We start from the raw sequence: 25,787 nt of genomic DNA, 5'->3' as shown, positions 1-25,787 counted from the left end.
TTTTTTTTAATACAAATTCAGTTTTTGTAATAGATAAAAGATTACTCAGATTTTCTATTTCTTCATGAGTCAGAGTTTATCATTTATGTCTTTCAAAGAATTTGCCCATTTTATCTAAGTTAATCTATTGATGTAAAATATACCCTTAGTATCCTGTATGTGTATGTATACATGTGTGTGTGACATAATTGAAATACAAAATCCTATTCGTTTTAAGTGTACATCATAGTGATTCAGTATTTATTTACATTATGAAATGGTTCCCACAATAACTCTAGTTACTGTCACCTTACAAAGTTACTACAATATTACTTACTATATTCCCTATGTTGTATATTATATCCCCGTGACTTATTTATTTTATAAGTGGAAATGTATATTCCTTAATCCCTTTCACCTATTTTGCCCACCCCTCTAATTCTTCCCCTCTCTGGTAACCACCAGTTTGTTTCCTATTTACAAGTCTGTTTCTCTTTTGTATGTCTGTTTTGCTTTTTGATTCCACCTATAAGTGTATGTCTTTCTCTGTTGACTTAATTCACTTAGCATAATACCCTCTAGGTTCATCCATGTTGTTGCAAATGGCAAGATTTTCTTCTTTTTATGGCTGAATAATATTCCACTGTATGTATTATATGGGAAGAAGAAACTTTCTTCTACCCTGCAAGGTTTTTTTGGCTGTTCTAATAATTAAATCTGCATGAGAAAATCACCAAATTTCATTATATATGTACATATGGGAACCCCATATACATGAGATGTTCAGATACAGTAAGTTAAAATGAAGTAAATATGGCATTCTGAGCTAAGGATGAGGTAAGGTACCTTGTGGCTTCAGAAGGGACGAAGGTCATTTCAGGATGATAAGAAGAACAAATATTCAGCAATTAGTAGTATGCCTAGATATATAGATAAGTCAAAAAGGTTATCTCTGATAATCTTATTATGAGGAAGGCCCCTAATTTAAATTCTTCTGAGTAGTTAAGGAGGAGCAGAAGTTTCTCTTGAGCCCACAGAGCCTCAGTTTCCTTTAGCTCAAGATAATTCAATACCACAGAGGCACATCTTGGGGTGACTCGTTCTGAAGCCCTATAACATAAATATACGCCACATCTTCTGTATCCATTCATCTATTGATGGACACTGAGTTGCTTCCATATAGTCACTCTTGTAAATAATGCTGCAGTGAACATAAGGTGCATATATCTCTTCAACTTAGTGGTTTTGTTTTCTTTGTATAAATACCCAGAAGTGGAATTGCTGAATCTTATGGTAGTTCTGCTTTTATTTTTTGAAGAACCTCTGTAATGTTTTCCATAGTGGCTGCAATTCGTAGATGACACAAATAAATAGAAAGATATATCATTCTCATGGATTGGAAAAATAAATATTGTTAAAATGCCCATAATCCCCAAAGCAATCTACAGATTTACTGAAATCCCCATCAAAATATCAATGGGATTTTTTCACAGAACTAGGGCAAAGAATCCTAAAATTGTTTTTATTTTATTTTTATTTATTTATTTTTAGGTAACCCTTAGTTGACCTCACAGATTGCAAGGATCTTGTTAGTTTACAATCCCTTATTTTTTTATTTTTTACGCCTACAGCACCTGGTCTTCCCTAAGTGGTCTCCTATCCAAGTACTAACCAGGCCCAACCCAGCTTCCAAAATCAGACAGGATCAGGCTTCTTCAGGGTAGCATGGCTATAGACAAGAATTCTAAAATTTTTATGGAACCACAGAGGACCCCAACTAGCCAAAGCAGTTTTGAGAAAGAACAAAGGTGAAGATATCATACTCCCTGATTTTAAACTATACTACAAAGCTGTAGTAATTAAAACAGCATGGTATTGGCATTAAAATGATCAATGGAACATAATAGAAAGCCCCAAAATTAATCCACACATATAGGGTCTATTAACTTTAGTATCCTTTTAATATCAATCACATTTGTAGTGCTGCCTCTTTCATGCCTGAAGTTGGCTATTTGTGTCTTTTTATTTTCAGTCTAGCTAGTAGTTTAGTGATTTTGTTTATTTTTTTTTCAAAGATGTACCTTTTATTGATTTTTCTCTATTTTCTATTTTATTGATTTCTTCTTCTACCTTATTTCCTTTGTCTTACTTTGGATTTGATTTGCTGCTGTATTTTAGCTTCTTGAGGTAGAAGCTTAGATTATTGTGTTTATCTCTTTCTAATACAGATATTTAAATCTATAAATTTATTTTTAAACACTCCTTCTGCTGCATCCCATATATTTGATGTATTTATTTCCATTCAGTTCAAGATATTTTTCCCCTCCCTCTCCTTACCTCCAATTTGCTTTTCCTGGATGTATTGAGTAATTGTCCTGGAATTAATCTCCATAGGACTGAAAAATGTTTCTTTTAATCATATGTTTAGTTTATGCCTAGTAATTTAATTCTGATCCTTTAATTCTGATTATTTTTATCTTTTTCTTTTGAGATAATAATATGTGTGTTAGTCTCACTTTTTTTCCATTGGAATTTGAAGCATTTTAAATATTAAATCTCTTGATCTAAAGAATCAACTAGAATCAACCCTGTTCACATTTCCGCCAGTGTAACACCAAATTGCAAGTAAAAATCTTGAGAGATGAATTTAAGTACAACATTTTAATAGTATTTCAAATGTGGTATATTTATACGTGTATTTTTATTCAAGGTAAATAAGTAAAGTCTTAAAATTTGGGGTGCTTTCTTAAATCCTAGCCCAGGGCCAGCAAATAGGTAGTACTCTCCTAACATGTCCTGATAGATTTTCTTAACTGATCATAGCACTGCTTCTGCCAAGGCAGGTGCATAATTGGAATCTTTTTCATTAATTCCATTTCCAAGGAATTTAACGAACACATTTTGCCAGCAAATAGCTTGTTTAAATCAGCAAAAAGAATGGATCAAAATTTCTGTTATTTAACCTAATTAAACATTTTCATTTTCATCTTTCTTTCAGAATTATTCACTACTACTATGAAAACGTAAATATAGAAGATCTTTTAATTTGAAAAACACGATACCTACTAATTATATTCATTAGATGCACAACTTTAATAAATATAAATTATTATTTTTTAATTTTTGTATTTTGAAAATTCATAGGGTCTCAAAAACAGCATTTACTCAAAATTAGTATTTTAAATATTTGGACTAATATTATGTTGTGTACTCCTTATAATTTCCTCATTCTCACTTAAATCATAGGTAATTTAGAATTTGGTCCACTTCAGACGTCCTCAATTTTCTCATGGACTGAAGAGAATTATTTACTAGGTTTATTAACTCTGTAAATATGAGATTTTTTTTTGTTGTTGGTTTACTTAAGGAGCTAAATTAATTTTAAGAATATAAAGTAGCATCATTTGCTTATATAAAGTTAATGTATAGGTGAGCCTCACCTAATATTAAAGTGCAATATCTACTTTAAAAACATTTTCTAGGCAATTAGGTCATATTTTTCTATACTTTCAAACCAACTAAACTGCTTTTACTTTTAAATACTGACTAACATAGATCTTTTACTAATTCGTAGTGGCCTACTCCCTCCTGTTATCAGTCAGCTTTTTGTGTAGATTATCAAATACATCCATGCATTGAACATTTCCTTCCTTAACATTTATGATGACTCCTATAAAGGTTTGTCTTTCTTTTTTGCTGTGGAACTTGAAGCCAAAGTAAGCAGATATTGCATAATACTGAGCTCAACTATACTGGATCAAGGATTGGGGATTGGGAGGAAATCAGTAAGGTACTTTCCTGTGGGAATACCCTAAAATCTAATGCCAATTCCAATTTATTGCCTAGGACAATAACCAATTGTCTTTGTTTCTGCAGTATTTCACAGGCAATTTCTAAGATTTTTCTCTAGGGGAGATGTATTCTTCTCTGTAATTTCTGCTCTGATCCTTACTTTTATTTTTAGTTGTAAATTTCTTTTGTTCAGAAGTAGTTATAAGTCAAATGTAAAAATTGACTAATTGAAATTACTGACATAATTTTTCTATTCCACATGCTTTAGTAAGTCTAGAAAATGATCTTTTTATCTGCAACTTACAGTAAAAACATGTTTTTTATGATTTTCAAATGCAATTTTGATAATCGTTTTTAACAAAAAAATATATATATATCACAATAAAAATTTAAAATTGTTTCTTCAAATACTCCACTTTATTTTTTCTATGTATATTGTCTCTTTTTCTATTTATTATCATAGAGAAAAGTTGCTGTCCCTACAAGTTATCTTACTAATTAAGGTTTAGCCAAATTAATAGCTAGATGAGACTAAGTAGAAATCAAGAAAAAAATATTTTTAAAAATAAATTTTGTCATTCTTCTTTAACACAGACATTAAAGGATTATGCAAACTAGGTCAGGAAAGCCGTTGTTTTAATTAAGCTGTTTATATTAGGTATCTAGTAATTTGATTTTCCTCATTGTTACATTCTCTATTCTCTTTTGTGCCCCAAATATTTAATATATCTTAATGAGACAAACTGTTCTTCTTATTCTTATAGAACTGCATTTAGTTGACAGAAAAATTGATATATGTAAGTATTCCGTGATTTGAAGTATTTGAGGTTATTTTTCCTGTTGTTCATGGATTCAGAATAATATTGGAGTTTCGAATACTTTTAATGTTATTTTGTTGTTGTTACACTATACAGAGTAGAATATTGTAGCATACTTGAGAAACTCAGTGGCTACAGGAACGATTTTCAAGATGCTAACATTTGGGCTGATCAAACACAAAAGCACCTTGTTATCCAATCACTCTATAATGAAAAGCTTTTAGTGCTTTACTCTTAAATATTAAAGGGCAGCAGGAATCACTATTTATTGATGGAAAGTCTCAATCAGAAATGAGAGGTATCAAAATAAAAGAACCTGGAGGAAATAGACACAATTGCATTGAGCACAGGAAAAATTGCAAAAAAAAAACAACACCATTTTATTGCTATCCTTGGAGATAAAAAAGAAAAAATTGTTGCATCTCTAAAACAAAATCAGTATGCTGTGAAAAGGAAAATTGGAGAATGAAAGAGAGCTCTTAAATGTTTAAAATAAGGTTTTCAATTAAATTTTTTGAATAAAAGATAAACTCAAGTACATCTTCCAGGAAATGGGACAAAAGAACAAAGATGGAAAATAACAGTGTAAAGGCTTGGAGAGTCAATTCAGTATTTTCAACATTTGAAGGAGAGGCATCCCAGAGAGAGAAAAATGATTTAAATGAACATAAGGAAATTTCCTAGACCTAAAGACCATGAGTCTCCAGATTGTACCCTATATAAATATTTAAATATCCAACACAAAACCTATTATCATAAAATTTAAAATCATCGAAAATCAATTTAACATTCTAAAAGTTTTCAAAAACAGTGGGCAAATATAAAGACATGTACATCAGATTGAATCTAGACATCTCATCAGCAACCTTGACTGCTTAAAAAGAAAAAACAATCTGAAATTCCAATGGCTAATATTTTTCATTTCGGAGTGCTAGGCACAGCTACTCTGTCAATCATGGATTGATACATGTTCAGACATGCTAAGACAAGAACAACAAATTTTTTCTGGTACATCTTTTGATAACATTTCTGAAAGAATCCTCCAGCAGAATTAGGGAGACTAGAATGATCAAGAATTAGGAAGACATAGTGTCCAGGAAAAGGGGGATTGAGAAAAGGAAATCAGGGAGTAACATTACAGCTGGTTCATTATTAAAGCAACACACACAAAGAAAGTAGGAGTAGCATTTCTAGAGGGAAAAAAATGAAACTGGTGAATTATGTAATATACTGAGTGTTTAGAAAATAGTATTGGTTTTCGATAGGTCTGATGGAGTTTCCAGAAAACATTAGCATAGCTACATAGAATATTAAGCAAATTTATTTTTAAAAAGAAGCAATTATTAACCTGAGGAAAAATTCAGTGTTGTGACCAAGAAAACTTAATGAGAGTATACCAGCTGGCTCTGCAGTGAACAATATCTTTGCAGTTGTGTCAATAGAAATATTATTAATTTAACTAAAAATTGTGCAGTGATTATCTAGGGAGAGGAGGGATAAAGAACTAAATCCACATTTGCCTACAAATCAGTAAATCTAGAAAGAGCAGAATAAGCATCTATCTTAAAATATAGAAGGAAGAACAAAGAAAATGAGTTTCTCTTGAGGATGAAAAGGAGCCACTGTTTTTTCATAAGCTTTTAGTATTTAGGGCTCTTTAAAACTATTTGCAGTGTCTCTTTCCTAAATATAAAATTTAATTTTAAAAGGAATAATGGTATTTAAAATGTCAAGGAAATAGAATAATTATGGATTATAGTCAACATTTTACATTTTTGTCTTATTATTTTCTAGAGTTCCTGGAATAACTATTGCTACAGATATTATCTGTGGATTTCCTGGAGAAACAGATCAAGATTTTCAAGAAACAGTGAAACTTGTTGAAGAATACAAATTTCCAAGCCTCTTTATTAACCAATTTTACCCAAGACCAGGAACTCCTGCTGCAAAAATGGAACAAGTTCCAGCACAAGTGGTAAGATATCTATATATATTTTTTTGGTAAAGTATTATATTTAGCCATAAGCTATAAAAATGCATCTGTGTTGCGTACCTTAACACAACTGGCTCATGGTACACCCCTTAAATTACAAAAAATGGGTAGTTTTCCAAATTGGAGTCAGGGCAGGAGAGCTTGGGTGTGTTAAATAACCTTAGGCAATGAAAATATCACCTTTTTTATTCTTTTGAAGAGAAGCTCAGGTGACACTGGGAGTGGGGGGGAATTTTAACTAATATCTGGTATTTGCTTATGTTTATAAAATAAATCTTTGGATATTTCAAAATAAGGCAACATTTAAATATCAGTGAGAAAAGGAGGCTTCATAGTTACCCTGCTTCTTAAGAGACCCTTTTCATAATTCGTTACCTACTGGGGTGGGTGGTCCCATGGTTTTCCTATTTTTCCACTGGATAAATTTGATACTTGTGGTCTATCTGTCTCTTTACTTTAGGTGTGTGCTGCTTTTGCAATGAATATCAATATAATTTCATCCTTACATGTTCATAGATATATTACAGTAAAATGACTTAAGTGTGAAAGTTTGAGATCCAGTAAAGGCAAACTTTCCCAGAATGCCCCAGAAATTAATAGTCTTAAATATTTAGTTTCTAGATTCATTGGCTAAAGATGGAAAAATGTAAATAATCCTAAAGAAGAAGTAGATTTTTTTTTAACTGAAGATTTTCTACTTTGCCTCTAACAACAACAACAACAAAAATTGTACCCTGCCATTAATTTTTCTCAAATACTTTAACGATAAATACTAAAAGGAATAACCTAGAGCTTGTTATTGTTTCTCTATTATGCATATGTGAATATCAAGTATATAACGTAGAGATTCTTATTTCAAAACAAATATATATATTTAAGTTTGTTTTTCCTAGTAATATGGAAGTCAATATCATTCTTTGTTTTCCCCAAATTTTTCTCATTTTTATTTTACAAGTTTCTGTGTATACAAGGATAGGGAATTTTTTGTGGATGATAGACCAATTTATTTTATTTCTAATTTAATCAATAAAAGAGCACATTACGACATCATAGATAATTAGCTTTTCATGAACTTAAAAAAGTCAAATTAATTTGTAATTTTTATATCTTAATTTTAATTTTTATTGGGGCATAGTTTACATACAGTAAAGTTCATTCTTTTGAGTGTATATTGTTTGAATTTTGATAAATGTGTTTACTAGTTTAACTATCACCACAATCAAGATATAGAACAGTTCTTTCACCATCCCCCAAAACATCCTCTTTTACATTTTGAAGTCATTTACTCCCTCTATCCCCAGCTTTTGGCACCTGCTAATCTGTTGTCCTTATAGTTTACTCCGTTGTTTTTTAAACTTTACTTTAATTAAAAATTGTTTGAACTGTAACATACTTCCAGAAAAATGGACAGCGGTACATTTTTATAAAGTGAATACTTCAATGTAATCACCATTCAGATCAAGAAGTAGTAGAACATTATCAGCACCCCAGAGGTTTCCATTATGCCCTTCCCTATACGATTCTCTCCTACTCCCCAGCTGATATCACTAGACCTTTTTCTAAAACCATACATTAGTTTGACCTGTTCTTAAATTTCATATAAGTAAAAGAATTCATCAGTGTTTAATCATTTGGCTTTTTTTTTTTTAACTTATTATTGGTGAGACTAGTCTGCTTTTGCAAGTAGCTGTAGCTTATCCATTTTCATTGCTATGTAATGTTCTATTGCATGCAAATCCCAGTTTCTTTATCCTACTGCCAATCATAGTCTGCATCTCAGGTGACTTGTGTATACATTAAAATTTGTGAAGTACTGTTCTAGTTCACTAGTCCTCTTCATCTATTTTAAATCTGATGTCAAACCCATCTATGGGATTTCAAATTTTAATTTATTTTTTACTTCTAGAATTATAATGCAATTTTTTTCATGAATTCCAGTTTTCTAGTGAAATTCTTCATATTTTTCTTTGTATTTTTTGAGCATTACTCAGTTATCTTAAAGTCCATTCTGAATTCTCCAGTATCTGGACCTAACGTTGGTTTGTTTCTGTTGTTGTTGTTTTTTCCTTGACTTTGACCATTAGTCTTCTCTTTCCATATAACTGATCATTTCTATTAAATAAAGACCATTGTTAATTTTTTGAAATTGTTTTTCAGTTTTTCCAAGGATTGGTTTATTTCTGGTTTGCCTTACTTTTTGAGTGCAGCCTGAGCGTGCTGCGCTCAAAGTGGGGAGCGTTCTGAGTTGCAGCATTTGCCAGTGTCCATAGTGTACTTTCATTGTTGCCAGATTGAAACTACCAATGTGATATTACTGAACACAGAATTGGGAAGAGATGCACACAGTCAGCTCCCATGAGTGGGTATAAAGCTGCATCCCAGATACCACTGACTAGAGCTCTTCAGGGTCTCAGTTAAAATTCTGTAGCAGTTACCAGGGATTTTCTTCATGACAGGTCTTCAACTCTAATTTTTGTCTTCTTACGAACTCATGAGAATTCGTAAGGCTCTTCATAGTTTCTCAGCTTCTTAGCTTTTGCTTGGCTGCTCAGTCTCCCAGCCACTGATTACAAATCGATAAATGCCTGGAAGGGAAAACTGGCTCCAAATATTGAGCTTATGGACTTCTCTCCTTTGTGGAATCTTGGTCCCTCACATCTTCACTGCCTTGGTAGCTTTTCAGTGTTCAACCAGTACATTTCATAAATTGTATTTACCTTTTCTAATTGTCTTTGGCAAGATATTAGTCTGATACAAGCTAGTTTGCCTTAGCCAAAAGCAGAGCAGAACTCATTGCATCAAATCAGCTTTTAGATACTTTGTTGTTGTTGTTGTAAACATAGTCCTTTAGCATCTTCCTTACATTTTTAGACTGTAGTCACCCAATCATTGTATAGCAGAACCTTTTTTTTAAGACTTTATATTTTAGAGCAGTTTTATGTTAACAACAAGACTGAGTAGGAAATACATGGAGTTCCCATATATTTCTTGCTCACACACATGTTCAGCCTCCCCCAATTCTAACATCCTACATTGGAGTGGTACATTTGTCACATCAATGAACCTACGTTGATACATCATTATCACCCAAAGTCCATAGTTTACATTACATTTGACTTTTGGTGTTGTATGGTCTATGGGTTTGGACAAATGTATAAAGACGTGCACCCAGCATTGTAGTATCATATAGAATAACTTCACTGCTCTAAAAATCTTTCACTTATTTATTTCTCCCTCTTCCTTAACACTTGGAAACCACTGATATTTTTACTGTCTCCGTAGTTTTGCCTTTTCCAGAATGTCGTATAGTTGGAATCATACAGTATGTAGCCTTTTCAGATTGACTTATTACACTTAGTAATATGCATTTGAGGTCTCTCCATGTCTTTCCATGGCTCTTAAAACAACAGAAATTTATTGTCTCACAGTTTTGGAGACTAGAAGTCGAAAGGTAGGCTTCTAGTCTCTATGGGAATTCTTCCTTGCCTCTTTCTAACTTTGGTGGTTTGCTGGTAATCTTTTTCTTTTGCTTGCAGCTGCATAATTCCAATCTCTGCCTTCATTGTCACATGGTATCCCTGTGTATCTCTGTTTTCACATGGCTGTCTTCTTATGAGGACCCCAGTTATATTAGACACTTATAAGGATCTACCTACTACTCAACTAGTTATATCTGCAATGACTCTGTTTCCCAAAAAGGTGACATTTTGAGGTGAGAGGGTTAGGACTTCAATATGTTTCTTTTTAGGAAGCTATAACGCAATCCATAACAGTTCTCTCATTTCTATGACTATGCTATAGGTAAAACCTGTAACCTGGAAGAGTTTCATTTTTGTAAAGTTCAGAACCTTAAATAAAGAGAATTACATATTAATAATGAAACTTTAGAGAACTACTGTCAAACAGGATATGTGATGTGCACCGAATCATCTTTGTTCTCCTAAATTTATCAAAAATTAACAGTTGTCTACTTTACCTGTTTCAAGTAATTTATGAAGCTGCTTAGCAACTAGACGTCACTAAAATAAGACGCTGCAACACAGCGAATAGCAATTCTTTTTTATCTAATTTATTTCTCATTTCCTTGCCCAAAACAATAAACAATGAAAGTAGAATCTAACCCATTATTGAAAGAAGAGCATAATACCAATTGCTTTCAAACAGCTTTTTATTCTGGCTTTAGAATGTGTCTTAGTGGAAATATATGTGGTTTTTTTTTTTTGATATATTTTATTTCCACTGAAATCAATCCCCCAATAATGTTTTTTAATGACATAAATGACATAAAATAAATAATTTCAGTATACTTTCCCTTTCTTTATAACTACTTTTACATTAATACTGGTATTAATGTAAATAAATTCCATTGTTTTTAATGTTTTATAGTAGAGCTGTGATCATTGAAGTAAATTATGAGTTTTTCTTAATCATTTAAATCACCGAATGGATAAAGCACCATTCAGTTGAGTTTTGCGTTTACATATGTGGGAGGGGTGGATTTTTTGTTAATCCTGCTAAAAAAGAATATAACCATCTTAAATTTATAATGAAAATTAATTAGGGAATACATTTTCATGAACAGGATAAACTAATTTTTTTTTGTTAACTCTTGCAAGATTATTAAATGTATAAGAGATTTAATAGTGAAATCACCAAAACCAAATGAGACTGACCTTAGACTTTTAGATGAAAGGTCAAATTTGCATGTTTATATTTTCTATTCCATCGAGTCTTCCTTCATTAGTCTTCATTAATCTTAAGTAATTCTAATAGTATGTTTAAATTGTGGCTGAGATTCTTAGTCTGCCTAGAAAAGGTCGCTTAAGTTTAAAAAGTCTTTTGATTCTTAGCTATTAATTCCAGACTTTGTTTTTAAGAAAATTTTGATGAAAAATAATGGTATAATGAAATCTTTATTTTAAGAGACCAATGACTTGAAAAAAACAAAACTTTTAAGTGACAAGAGTAGCTGTTGGAGTATTCATATTGGTTTAAAATGTTAAATTGTGATAATAAATCCACCTGCTTGCTTGTCTTATGCTTTGGAACCAGAGTATAAAGATCATGTCTTTAAATATATTGTCTTCATGAAAGAATTATAACAGCCTCACCTACAATTTCTAGAATATTTACCCTAAGGATTACAAGGCCACAGTAGACACTTCCTGCCTCAGCCTTGGGGAGTGTGAGGGCCTATTCCAGAGAGGGCTGGAGGGACATCCTTGGGATAGATAGATACAGGCAGTTTTGATGAAACTATCTACAGTAGATTTCCCTGTGAGAGAGTGAATTTTTGCTGGAGGTGTTCAAACCACTTGGAATAGATGTTGAGTAAGGAGTGTTCCTAACTCACATCCAGAAGTTTATTCAGTGACAGATAATGGTGCTCCCAAATCTAGCTGCCTATGAGTCCAGGACATACTTTATTTTAAAAAGCAAAACAGAGAAATACATCATATAGAGAGAATTTTGTCACTTTCTCTAAATGTGTCACTTTCTCTAAATTTTGTTGTTTCTCAGTATGATCCTAAAATTTAACAACTCAGTATTTTAGAGAATATCAAGTTTCCTTAATGGAAGAGATCCTGACACTTTTATATTACTAGGTAACATAATTTCATTATTTACAGTCTCTGATTTTCAAATTAAACTTTCTTCTTTGGGGGAGAGGAAAAAAATATTTTCAAGAGTTTTTATACTCTAAATTGTTAAGTACATTTTATTCTAGATTGATTCCCAAACACACATAAAGGGAAGACCCCCTTTTTTAAAAAATTCCTTTCTATTTTGACTTTTTTTAAAAGAAATATTTTGGGATTTTCATGCAGTTCATTGTATTTGATCCCTTCAGTTGGTCTTTTTAATTTCTCATTTCTGGACGTGCCATTTCTTTTTATTTTCATTTTTCATAGTTGTTTTTTTCTGGCCGTAGTTCTGTTGTATATAGATTTCAGCAGATCACTTAACAGTGTCTTTCATGATGACCGCAGTGACAGCGACATAGGGAAGTGGGAGCTAGATTATAATCCAAATGGAAGGTTGGGTTTTAATACAGATGGTGTTCACTTTATAAATATGTTAATAAATATGTTGGGCTAAATATGTTATCTCCATTTGCTAATCCTTTCACCTTTTATTATAAATCTGATGACTTTCCATTTATAATCAATCGACTTACTTTTCCTGGAACATGAACTAGTAAAACTATAACATAATTAAATTAGTTTTTTTATGGGGCTCAAAATGGCAGCAAACAGACCCCTCTGTGGTTGAGAGAATAGAGGGCCCCCCCAAAGACGTCTACGTCCTAATCCTCAAACCTGTAATGTGTTACCTTACATAGTAAAAAGGACTTTGCAAATATGATTAAGTAAGTTGTTTGAAATCGGGAGATTATAATCGATTATCTAGGTGAGTTCAGTTTAATCAAAAGAGTTCTTAGAAGAAGGACACAACAGATTTAAAGGTAGAGGAGAGAGATGAGGGGACAGAAGCAGAGATTAAGGACAGGTTCATGAGAGAATGCTGGTAGCCTCTAGAAGCTGGAAAAGTCAAGGAACAGGTTCTCCCCTAGAGCCTACAGAAGGAACACAGCCCTGCCAATACTTTGATTTCATACCATAAGACATATTTCAGATATCTGACCTTCAAAATTGTAAGATAATAAATGTATGTTGTTTTAAGCCACTAAATTTGTGATAATTTGTCACTGCAGCAAAGGAAACTAATATACTAACTATGGACTATTTTGATCTGAGAGCATTGTCTGGCTTTTTGAGACAGCTAAATTAATTGATCTTTTAGCTCATTATGCTACTCAGGGTTTGCAGTGCCACTAGATGACACATGTTTGTGAAAACTGATACTTGATGCTACCCAACACGCACAATAATCTTTAGGCCTAATTATAATAATGACATAACAAAAATAATAGTAAGAATTAATGCTTATTTGGCAATCGATATGTGTTAGACATTGTTCTGAGCACTTCATATCTGTTACCTAATTTCATTCTCACAGCTTTGAGAAATAAACACCATTATTATAGTTATTTTGCACATGAGGAAACAGACTCAGTAATGAATTACCTTGCTTAAGAAAAGTTCTTGTCTCTCTCCATTCTTATGTCTTGCCATTCCCTCGAACATGCTTGATGCTCCCACAACGCTTGGCTGTTTATAGTCCTCTCTGTGTCTTTGTGTTCATCTCCTCTGCTTCCAATTCCCTAGAGGGAGCAGCATGTGAAGAAACCTGGGAATAAAGAGAACATGGAACATTAAGTATAAAATGCATGATATTTAGAGCGGTAAGGTATGTTGCAGCTTCTTCCTTGTTTTTGGAGCAGTGGAGGGCAACCTGCAAGTATAGTTATTGTCAATGAATAAGTCAGGAGCTATAGGGAAAGCTTAGCCTAAGTTGCCCTTATAAGCCATGTTAAATAGCTTTAGACTGTCCTATGGGAAGTTGGGAGCTACTGGATAGCAGTGATTGTGTGTTTTTGTTTTTGAAAGCTCCTTGTAGGTGTAGTGGAGTGGGAATAAAAGAGTCAGAATGCCCAATCAGGAGATCGTGCAAGACAGGTTTGGAGACTAACAGGTGGATTTTAGAAATCTGTGTGACTTATTCCTGAGACCTTCAATAAATATTCTTCTTTTGGACTTAATTGTTCTAAGTCCTAGACTTAGCTGCATGTCAGCAAAGTTATTCTGTGTTCAGTGGAGAATACTCTACCTAAGGTCACTTAATTGGCTTTTGATGGACTCAACATATCAAGAATAGTAGGCCAGAAGATCTTACAAGGACCTTTGAACATGCCTAAAATTTTTGGCATCACAACTTGTTTCTGCCTTTACTCCTGCTGGTACAGTTGATGTTCTATTTCCTTATGTTCATGAGATTTCTCCTGAACCAGGCCTAGGCCTCTGTTACTTAAAAGGAGAAATGCCAGCCTCTCCAGACCCCTGCCCTTGTCTACTTTCTGAACCTCCTCCCACATGATTTTATCTCTACCCAAACTGTTTCTACATGGCAGTTCCAGGATTGGCTCTTTCCTTGTAGCCTCCTTATCTTTCTTTGTATTTTTGTTTTTCTAAGCACCATAAGATAAGCTTATCGTGTGTGTGTGTGTGTGTGTGTGTGTGTGTGTGTGTGTGTGTGTGTGTACCTATAGAAGTCTCTGGATTTGAGAACATTTGAAGAATTTTTCTTTTTTTTAATCCTTTTTAAATGGAGCATTTCCCTTTTGTCCTACTCTCACACTAAAAGACTAAGAGAATGATATTGTTTGGAGCTTTGAAGAATGTGAAAATAACAAGAATTATTAAGTCTCATCTGTGGAGAAGGACATTTGCCAATGTTGATAATACCTTAGCCTTGCCAGCATTATCAAGCTTTTTGGTTGTCTACCATCTTGAACCTGAAATGTTGAAGAATTTAACGAATGTAATTAATTTAGAATAAAACAAAACAGAATATCTTGTTGAAATCTCACGATTGAAAAGAAGTGCTCTTTCTAAGAAGGAAGTGCTCTCAGGATGGAAGACATGCGTGTGGATGTGGGCTGATGCCGTAATGCCGTTCTCAGCACACAGGAACCTGTACACGGGACCCAGTGAAATAGTGCAGAAGAGAGGCTTCCTTGGTGAGACCTCTCTTAGTTTTACTGCCACGGGTGACTTTTTTTAAAGAGCTCAATCCTAAATTCTCTGAGCTTGAATCATTCTTTTAGAAAATCCCAACCTTCTCTTCATGTGCCCTCATTGCTCCCCCTAATTTTCTGCCCTCTGAATCTGACCTCTTCTCTGCCTGCCTGGCTGCCTGCCACAGAGCACCGCCTAACTTTTTATTAAGTCCTGACATGATGTTGATGAGCTGAATTATCACGTAAATCAACTTCGTGTAATCGAACCCATAGGATAAGACATGATTAGACATGTGTAGACTATAACTCCAGGATGGAGCCATGGTTTTTTGGGATTGGTTTCTGTTCAGGATGGTAAAGATAAGAAAAGAAAAATACAGATTTTTGTTGCTACCTAAAGCCCTTTCATGTGACTCTTCTGCTAATTACATGCCATTGCAAGAAAAAACTAGAGAAATTAAGTACATTTGCCCAAGGTTACATGACTATTAAAATAACCCAACTTTAGGACCATGAAGATAAGATTTGAGAGCCGTGAGTTCAATGATAGCAGTCTTACTTTGTAGTTTGTGGTGAACCTACACAAAATGTTTTTTTTTTTTTTTGAAAGAAATCTGTAGAAAAATTACACTCAACTCGTTTTCTTACGATTGTTTGATTTTTTTGCTTTCCTTTGGCACTTATTTTTATTCTGCTTCTTTTATGAATTTATAATTACCAAAATAGTAAGATATATGGATATAAGTTCTCTCAGATGGTGAATGGTAGTGGGTACTAGGGTTGAGAAGGACTGAGTGAATTTTTATTAAATAAAGAGAATATAAATTCTATCTTTTGGAAAGTCATCTTTATTATATTTCAATCGAACTTTTTTCAGTGGTGATTGCATGCCTTGTTTTATATAAGTTTTAGAAAAATTGCAAGGCTCTACATAATTCTTTTATGCCTTTCCTATGAACTTGATTTATTAAAATTATAATATTCAATTTGAACTCACTTTTTATTACCTTAATAACAACTTGAGAAATGAGTAGACTCTTTGGAACAACTTCTAAAGATAAAGAACCTTATAATGATCTATCTTATTTTTTGATCTTATATTATTGTCTTCTATAACTATGATTCAGTAATAACTCCATATTTATAACCTTCTAAGGGACTTAAAAGTGTAATTCCAAGTATTAGAGCCAATGTTAAGTGTGTATTTGGGTCGATAGCATATATCTGGTAAGTTAACTTGACACTTCTAACTCTTGCCTCATGGAACCATGTTTATTTCATTATTAAGGACTAAAGTCAAGTATGAGCAGATAAGCATTTAAATGGATAAGAATGTACTCTACTAATTATGTTCTCTCTGTAATCCTATATCTAAGACAAATGTCCTGATCCTTTATTTTTATACTCATAATAAAATACCTTTATAAAAGTTGTATATAAGATTAGAAGTTATAAGGGCAGGGAAACGAAACTTCCATTGTTTGAATGTAATTTTTGCCAGAAACAAACATAGCCTGTGCTTTTCATGTACTTTGTCTCAGTTATTCTTCCAACAATATTTTCAGCTTCCTGGTATTATTTTTCACTTTACAGATGAATTAACTAAGCCTCAGAGAAATTAAGTACATTTGCCCAAGGTTACATGACTATTAAATAAAATGCCTGAGATTTAGAGCCCATTCTTTCTTTTTCCTCCATGCTCTTATAAACAGAAGAATAAATATCCTAGAAATTCAAAATAATTTTAGAATATTTTGACCAAAAAAATATTAGTTTCTAAAGTTGTTTTTTTATTATAGTATTTTTTTTTAACTTATAGGCCCTAGAAAAATTTTAAACTTCTTAAAAATGATTTTAAATTTATAGAACAGTTGTAAGAATAGAATATTTCCAATATACCCTTTCCCAGGATTCATCAGTTTAACATTTTCCCTAAATTCGCTCTTTCTCAAGAGATACATAGACATAGACATAGATATTTTTCCCCTGAAAAATTTCAAAGTAGATTACAGACATCAGATTACAGATTACAGACTTTAATATTTAGTGTGTATTTCCTAAGAATGAGTATCTTATGTAACCACAATATTGTTATCAAATTCAGAAAATTCAACATTGATACAATGCTTTATCTAATCTACAGTTCACATTCTAATTTTGTCAAGAGTCCCAGTAATCTACTTTATAGCTGTTGTTTTTCTAATGTAGGACTCAGTTCAGGATTAGGTCTTGTATTTAATTGTTATAGTTCCTTAGTCTCCTTTATTCGAAACTGTTCTTCCACTTTCCTTTATCTTTCATGATTTTTGAAATTTTTAAAGAATACTGGCCAGTTATTTTATGGGATGTCCCTTAATCTGGGCTTGAGTTTTCCCCATGATTAGATTTATGTTATATATTTTGCCCCGTTATGCTAAATAAATGATGCTGTGACCTTCTTGGGATTTGACATCTAGAGGCAAATGATGCCCTTTGTCCCTTATTGATGATATTAATTTTAATCATTTGGTTAAAATATTTTTTGATTTCTCTACTATATAGTTATCCATTTCCAACATAATTTTTAATCACAAGTATTTATTTGAATCATAGAAGGAAGAAAAAGTAGACTTTGAAAATTCAAAAATCTTAGCGGTTTATTTCACACTTTCAAATTTACAATGGCTTGAACTGCCACAATTATGTAGTTTAAAGATTTTTCTCTTCTTAGTCTTAATCTATTCACAATCTTTGAATTATTTTTAACAGTTTTTAATCCTTAGACTATATGTATATATCTTTAAAAAGGTACTCTAAATTGAGTGTGGCGACTCGAAACTAAAATTAGAAAGGCAAAAATTTATTTCATTGAAGTGCCTGAATATTTACATAGCAGTTAGTACATGTAAAACTTTCATCCTCAAAAACTTGTCTTAAGTCCAGAGGAGCTAGGAAAACTCATGGATGAAATATCTTTAATTTTTAAGGGAGGTTCATAGGTCATGAATGTGATGTTTCTTCTGGAATACTGTGACATTCACTCACCAACTCTATCTGGTTATTACTCAGTGTCAAGGCATACCGTTGGAGTAAAAATACTTTGTATGTATTCTATATTCCTTTACTGCCTTTCCTCTAGACCTTTGTTATCTGTGAAACCACAGCATAGTTTCTTGAACTCATTTGAAGACAAACAAATATAAAAAGGTGGAGAAAGAATTTTAGTTGGTTCTGGAATCAAGCACAAAAACTTGATTGATATCACTGAGACCATTACAGAGTTAATGCAAAACGATAATTGATGGATCTCCTCTCAAATAACCTCATGTTAAATCAGCAGAGAACCTCAGGAGCCCTCCTCATTCTTATGAAGTTAACCAAGAATCAGTCAAATGCTATTAAAATGAAAAACTGTGTGTTCTCCAAAGGCTTAAAAGTTTTTCCAAACAGATAATTTGTGAAATACCTGAAATGCTATCCCATTAAGGAGCCTAAAGACCACTGCGAAGTAGTTTAATTTGATTTTATTTTCTGTTAGCATCCAGAGTTATACAGGGGCAGATTGGAAGTGGGAAGAAAACTCTGCTGACACTTCTCACCCATATACAGTAACCACCGCAGTCCTAGTGCCCATAATGACCAAAAACATGGCTTTGGGGAGTAATTTAAGTCTCCTGATCACTTTGACAGTCAGAACTACTGCTATGTTAAAAATCATTGTTAAAACTACAGTTAGGATAATATTAATTAATTTACCTAGTATCTAATAAGCCTCTCTATGCAAGGGCCTTAGCTGGTTGCTACACCATATAGCAAGAGGACTCTTTTAAGTGTTCCTTACTTTCAAGTTGCATATAATCTAGAAAGGAAGAGAAAGATGATGTAAATAGCGATGATACAAGTGCCAGAAAGATGATGTAAATAGCGATGATACAAGTGCTCATCAGGTGCCAGCTACTTTTTTGGTGCTTTACATATATTGATTCATTTAACCTTCACGTCAACCCTAAGTAATAAATGTTATTATCCCCATTTTACAGTTGAGGAATAGCAGTGTGTCTCAAATGTTATGAGTGACAAATGGTTGTTAAAACTTGGAAGCTCGTGAGCGAGATGATCAAGATCACTGTCAAAAAAATAACTTTTAAGTTTAGCTTTTCACTATATGAAAAATATTAGAAATGAGGTACAATTTGTTTCTAGAAAATGATAAGAAGTCTAGTTCTTCTAAAACTCTTTTTCACTAGAGTTTGTAGTGAATAATGAGAAAGACCTTTACCCCAGGTAGTTTGGGGCTCGTCAAGGGAATTCTGACTATAATCACATCCAGACTCACAACCTTCTTTGCTCTTGGGACTGTTTTTAGATAATGATCACAAATTGAGCCATCAGAAGTACATCTATATTTCGTAGGCAACATCTACTGTTTAGATGTTTTTGAGCAGAGAAGTGATACAATTTCAGAGGTATTATGGGAAGGTGAAATTAGGAACAACATACAAGGAACAATATGGAGAAAGGCTGCGGGCAGGAATTGAGAGGGTAAGGAAGTAGTATGGCCATGAGGTCAAGAGGTCTAAGTTTTGGAGGCAAATAAGAGAGTAGGCAGAAAAGTATGAACAAGAGAGACCGAAGGCAGGGAAGAGTCCTATGACTTGTAAACTCAATGATACTGGTAGTTTCTACCTTGTATAGTGCTCATCAGGTGCCAGCTACTTTTTTGGTGCTTTACATATATTGATTCATTTAACCTTCACGTCAACCCTAAGTAATAAATGTTATTATCCCCATTTTACAGTTGAGGAAACTCAGGCACAAAGAGTATAAATAACTTACTCAAAGTCACACAGCCAGTGGTAGAGTTAGGATCCAAAACCAAGCATTCTGTCTCTATACTCTGCTTCCTGGCCACTCTATAATAAACTCTAGTGGCAAGGGAGAAAGAAAAGCAATGCCTAAAATAAAACTCTAAAAGACTTAATTTAAACACAGAATCCTCCACTTCTATTTTAAATGTATGGAATTTTAGAGCCAAAATTTTGTTCATTTAAAGGCAAAATGCTTTAAACAGCATGTCAACTTTAAAGATGTAGGAATCTGTGCTCACTGAGGCTTGGCGAGGTAAAGTTATTTACCCAGAGCTTTATCCATGGTTGGGCCAAAATGAGAAAGAGGACAGGGGTCCGTAGGCAGACACCAGTGCTATTCTGGCTGTTCTAAGGAGTGTCTTAAGTGTTTAGGGTCAGTCTCTGGCATTGAATCTCTAGCCTGCTGCCAGGCATCCCTCTTTGCCTTCCCAACAGTTCCCATGTTTTCTTTCACCCCAAAAGCAACTTCAGGTAAGATCCAGAGTTTAAGCTCTTCCTCGCTATGCCCAAACTCCTTTTCACTTTGACTCTTTTGCTAATCCCTGTTAAAAATAAGAGAAAAACAGAATGAAAACTTTGAAGACATTTACAAGGGTTAAAAAATATTATAGTCACTCACCTTTAATATTTAACTATCTTTCTAGATCTAGATGTCATTGTCCTAAAAATTTTTAATGGAAACATGTATGTATCAAGTATTAATTAAGATGGTATCCTGAGCCTCTGTGGCCTGCTGACTCTCTTGCTTCTTAATTAGTATGATATTCCTTAACTTGATTCTGTCTGTCCACTTATCCTTCCATAGGTCTTGTTAACTCTTTCCTTTCAGCATCTAGGCCTAACAAAACAAAGAGCAGCATAAACTGAATAAAATTGTAGACAAATTGTGGGCCTGGTACCCTTGATGCCAAATATCATCAGAAATAGAATGAGATGGGGAACAATGTTTTTTTTTTTAGAACTCTCCTAAGGGAAAGGGACTATATGTAGATTATAACTAAAACTTTGAGAAGTCACCTGAAATGGGACTTCAGACTCCCAAAGCATATGCTTATAACTGCCTTTTAAAGAGGGAGCACCTAGTTCACTTCAGGTCTTTTGATTTGCTAAGTGGAGTGACAAGCTAAGACACCACTCTCCATGTTACTGTCTTCTACTCCACCCGCCCATAGTGTGCTCAGCTGGTTCTTTCAAAACACCAAATATTTAAAGACTGTTGGTCCCCCAGGTGCCAAATGAGTAGTTTACAAGAGACTTTCATCTATCCTTAATTCAAGGTCAATGGTTCTTAACGTTTTTTGAGAATCTGATTTTATATATGTGTATAAAATATTTATGACACACACATACTCTTCCCAGAAAAAAGCAAAAATGCCTCAAAATGTGAATATGTTTTTGGAGTATATAGATATTCTAAAGCCATCCACAGTCCTGATAAGAACCAATGTGCATAGTGATTTGTGTCACCTGACTGGCTTACAATGCCCTGTCCACAGCAGAACAGCCACCTTAGGACATTTTCTTATAGACATAAGACACCAACAATGAATGCTTATTGAATGGATTGAATGGAATGAAAGATTAATGAGTAAATATAGGCTGACCACATAATTGCTGAAGAAGCTGGATAAAGACACTAATTTTGACGAATTGGTTCATTCATGAGAACAACATACTGAACATCTGGTTAGTGGATATGCTTCATATAAACCTAGCAGAGAAAGACGGGTTAAGAACAAAGATACTACTTTGAGAATCTGTGCTCACGGAGATCTGGGACAGGACCAAAAAGAGAACACTACAAGACGAATGCAGTGTGACCTGAAATGGGAAATGAATTCACAAAAGCAGTTTTACAAATGGCACTTCAATACTGTTGAAAGAACACACATGACCTAGATTAAATAATTGGTTAGATTATTTTTTTTATTGTTTGGAGTTTGGGGGGGTGTGGCGATTCTAGCAGAATGTAATCATTTATAATGAAAAAAATACAGCCTGATTCCAAACAACCAACTTAAAAGCAAGTTAAAGAGTATAACTTGTTTAAAAGTTAGGAACTACATTTATTTATTAATTTCTCCATATAGGAAAGTATATATAATTATAGTTATTACATAGCTGAATTCTGGATGGCATGTATATGATATAATTATATTGGGAAGTGGAGATGGGAAATATACACGTAAATGAGGTGGCAGAGAAAAGAATGAAAGCTCATCTTCCATACTGAGAATTCAATAGATAGTGTCTAATATACTAAAAAGTTAGGAATAGTAATAAATTTAGCAATATGGTCATATAAATACCAAAAGAATAAACTAAAAGAATTGAACATAGTTACTTCTAAGGAAACTAGGAAGCTCTGTTGAGCTGGTTGACTCTTTTAGATTGCATGCATATGTAACTGATTTTGGCAAACAACTGAAAAAATAAGCTAATGCCTCAGGGGTGTTAGTATTAACAGAGTTGCTAAAACCAAACAACATACCCCCAAAAAAGACTACACCAAGGTAAATTTTCCAATCTACAAACTTGTTTAAGTCCACATGAGTATAATGACCTAGGAGGATGCAGGCACTGAAAAAGAAAAAAGAATGTGTAGCATTTTTCTACAATTAATAGATTGATAAAGAAGTTCCAACATTGCTCTGAAAAATTTTTTTAAATAAAGAAGTTATGATCATTTGCTTTTGGTGATAGAGGAAGCCAGCAGATCCAGTTACTGGGTGAAAGGAAGTTGGTTACAGCTGACCCCTGAACAACATGGGGGGAGGGGATGGAAGGGGCCTCAACTCCCTTACAGTAGAAAATATGCGTATAACTCAACTCCCCCAAAACTTAACTACTAAGCCTACTGAAGTCTTTTGGATAACAGTCAGTTAACACATCGTGTATGTTATGTGTATTATATATTGAATTCTTACAATAAAGTAAGCTAGAGAAAAGAAAATATTAAAATCATAAAGAAGCAAATACTTTCACAGTATTTACTGAAAAAAATTGTGTATAAGTGGACTTGTGAACTTCACACCTATGTTGTTCAAGGGTCAGCTGTAATTGCTGATAAAATGTGTAGTGCAAACATTCAGTAAACCTTTGAGAGAATGGATGAATGCTTATCATTAAACTATAGTTATGAGCACTTTGAAAATATAAAGCACTATATGAAGGTCAAGAAAATGTTTGGATATTGACATTGATTAAAGTTTCTGTAAGCATAACTCATTAATGTTATCACAGCCAGGTACTTTATTCAGGTTTGTCTAAGACACTTGTCATTTTGCAGCTGAAACATGCATGCATGTTAAACCTACGGGCCTTTTTTATCAAACACCTTAGGAGCCTCTTCCAGTGAAAAAGCCGAAAGCATACAATGTGAATGGCAGGGTCCTTTACTGCTGAGCTCTTTTTTTGCTAAAGAGAAAAGGCAAGGAAAGAGAAGTAGAAGATGAGAGATTAACGTGGATGTGAGGGCAGTATCCCGAGGCAGACGGACAGGCCTTCTCTAAGCCCTGAGAATATGCTTCCAGTGATGCTCACAGACCCGCTAAGAATGGAGAACCCAGTTGATGAGATAGCAGTACTTCAGCCCCCAGGAAGGTCTGTGGTGGTGTACTTAGTTGAAGCATCACATTCTACCTAATTTCTCATTATTTAAAATTGTCAGGTTTGTCATCTGGGCATTTTTCCCTTACTATGTGAACATGAGTTAATTTCTCTGAAAGCTATTCTGAATTACATATAACAAGAGTTGTCTCAAGTGTTAGAATGGGCACAAGGTACACCTCAGCTACTTCATGTTCTTCCTGCCTTGGGCTTTATGTGCTTTCCGAGGACCTCAAACACTGTCCCTCTTCCCACATCCCTATACACATATGTTCCTGTACCCTTCCTGCCAGTGGCTGAAAATATTGCTTGCTTAGAGCCCACCTCGGAAATTTTCATCCACTGGCTATCTGTGCAGTTACCTTGCTCTATAACATAAAAAAAGAATTGACTGATTTCTAGAGTGACATGAGGACGAAAGCATGGAGAAGATTGAGCTGTATATTAAATTGTCTTCTCGTTATCAGATAAAGACTCCTTTATCGTAAAGGCCAAAGATAAAAAAGAAAATGTGTATGCTTAATATATGGAACAAAAAATAAGTCTATTTTTGACGTAGTACTTGAGGAGAAGATAGGTCAAAAAGCCCAGCCACCCCTGAAATGAATTTTAGATTCTTATTATTAGTGTGATGGGATAGAGGGAGATATCAGTGATGATTGCATTGCTGATAGAAATGATTTTTACAGTAGGTGCTAAATTAGATGTAGAAAGTAGGAGCGTTATCAAACCTACATTGTCATGTCTGACCTTCCAGGTCCCAGTCATGGAATCATAATAAAAACGAGTTGTGGGCTTATCTAGAGATGCAGCAATAACTGACACAGAACAATTTTCAAGCTTCTCTTCAAATGGGGTGACACCAGGGTTATTCAGGGTCATAAACGAGATGCATTGGTTCTGATCAGTTTTTAGAACTGTATAGCAGCTTATCTGTGGGTCAGAGAAATTTAGTTTTTTCCATTCTTTTTCATCATTTTACCCCTTGGGGGCTGTGTGGATTAGCCTCTGGAACCTGGTCTGAGGCTCTGAGCATTAATAGAGTTTGTGCAGAGCCACACCATACAACTCTGTATTTCACAATGTTGAGTTCCCAAGCTCATCCTCACTGACTGTTAGATATAGTTAAGGCACATTACCATCTCTTTATAAATAAATAAATAAAAGGAAGAGAAATACTTAATGACAATACAGAAATACATAAAACTCCAGGATGCTAATTAGAAAAACCCATACTGCATTTATTTTGTCCACTTCCAAAATATTACTCTCAATTACATCTCTAATATGACTCCCTACTTTTGATTTTTATTTAATTGTATAATGTCTTTACTAAAATAATTTACAGATGTCAGACATGATTACTAAGCAAGCAGGAAAAAGTTAAATAAAACCAATTGTTTCCAGCCTCTCCCTAATTTCAGATAATTTATAACATAGTAAAACTTTGAAGACAAAAATAAAAACTGTCATACATAGAAGCACATTTGTTGCCCCACACAATTTGCTGGTTGTGATGATAGGACAGACTTCGAGAGTTTTAACTGCTAATCCTTCTAAAAGATCACTGTGAGAATAGTTATCTTGTCATGTGTCGAAGGACTTTTAAATTTTAGAAATAACAGTGAAACCTTTTCATGAATGAGTAATATTTATATTTATGAATTGGTCTAGATGTACTAAAATGGTGTGAAAGAAAATTTAATAGGAATTTGATTAAAACCTTTTTTCTTTGTCAAACTGCTTAGCTTCAAAGTAACCAAAGGGAGGAGGACTTTGGTGGGAACATAGTGTTTATTTTCATTCTACTAAGTGTTTGGTATGTTATAAACACTAGTGTCTAATATATGGGGAGCAAATCAGGAATCTATATTCTGAACTATTACTGGTTGTTTTATTTACTTGTTTATTTTTAAGGTAAGCGTAATCCGTGTTATATAGCTGTTGATTTTGTCCTTTCCTAATATTCTTATATACAGTAAAAGATACTGGATACTGTCATTTCCCTATCCTATATATAACCTGTTAGAGGAAGGAGCAAGTTTTATGAGAGAAGGCAGACATGTTGAAAAAATTTATGCATAAAACATAAATTAACTCAAAAGCAA

The 25,787-nt window shown here is 33.6% G+C and overlaps 1 protein-coding gene across 9 annotated transcripts in view; it reads left to right on the top strand.

Moving 5' to 3' along the window:
* The window catches only part of CDKAL1 (CDK5 regulatory subunit associated protein 1 like 1), a 459,847-nt gene that overhangs the window by 420,631 nt on the left and 13,429 nt on the right, over nucleotides 1–25,787 (top strand). For all 9 annotated transcript variants that reach the window (XM_011362830.2, XM_011362832.2, XM_023532244.1 and 6 more), the window contains one exon: nucleotides 6,384–6,564. In XM_011362830.2, coding sequence (XP_011361132.1) covers nucleotides 6,384–6,564 — 181 coding nt within the window. The remainder of the gene's footprint in view (nucleotides 1–6,383; nucleotides 6,565–25,787) is intronic.

The sequence above is a fragment of the Pteropus vampyrus genome, unplaced genomic scaffold (genome assembly GCF_000151845.1).
Source record: "Pteropus vampyrus isolate Shadow unplaced genomic scaffold, Pvam_2.0 Scaffold80, whole genome shotgun sequence".
Taxonomy (NCBI): Eukaryota; Metazoa; Chordata; class Mammalia; order Chiroptera; family Pteropodidae; genus Pteropus; species Pteropus vampyrus.
This window is presented reverse-complemented; position numbering and strand designations above follow the sequence as displayed.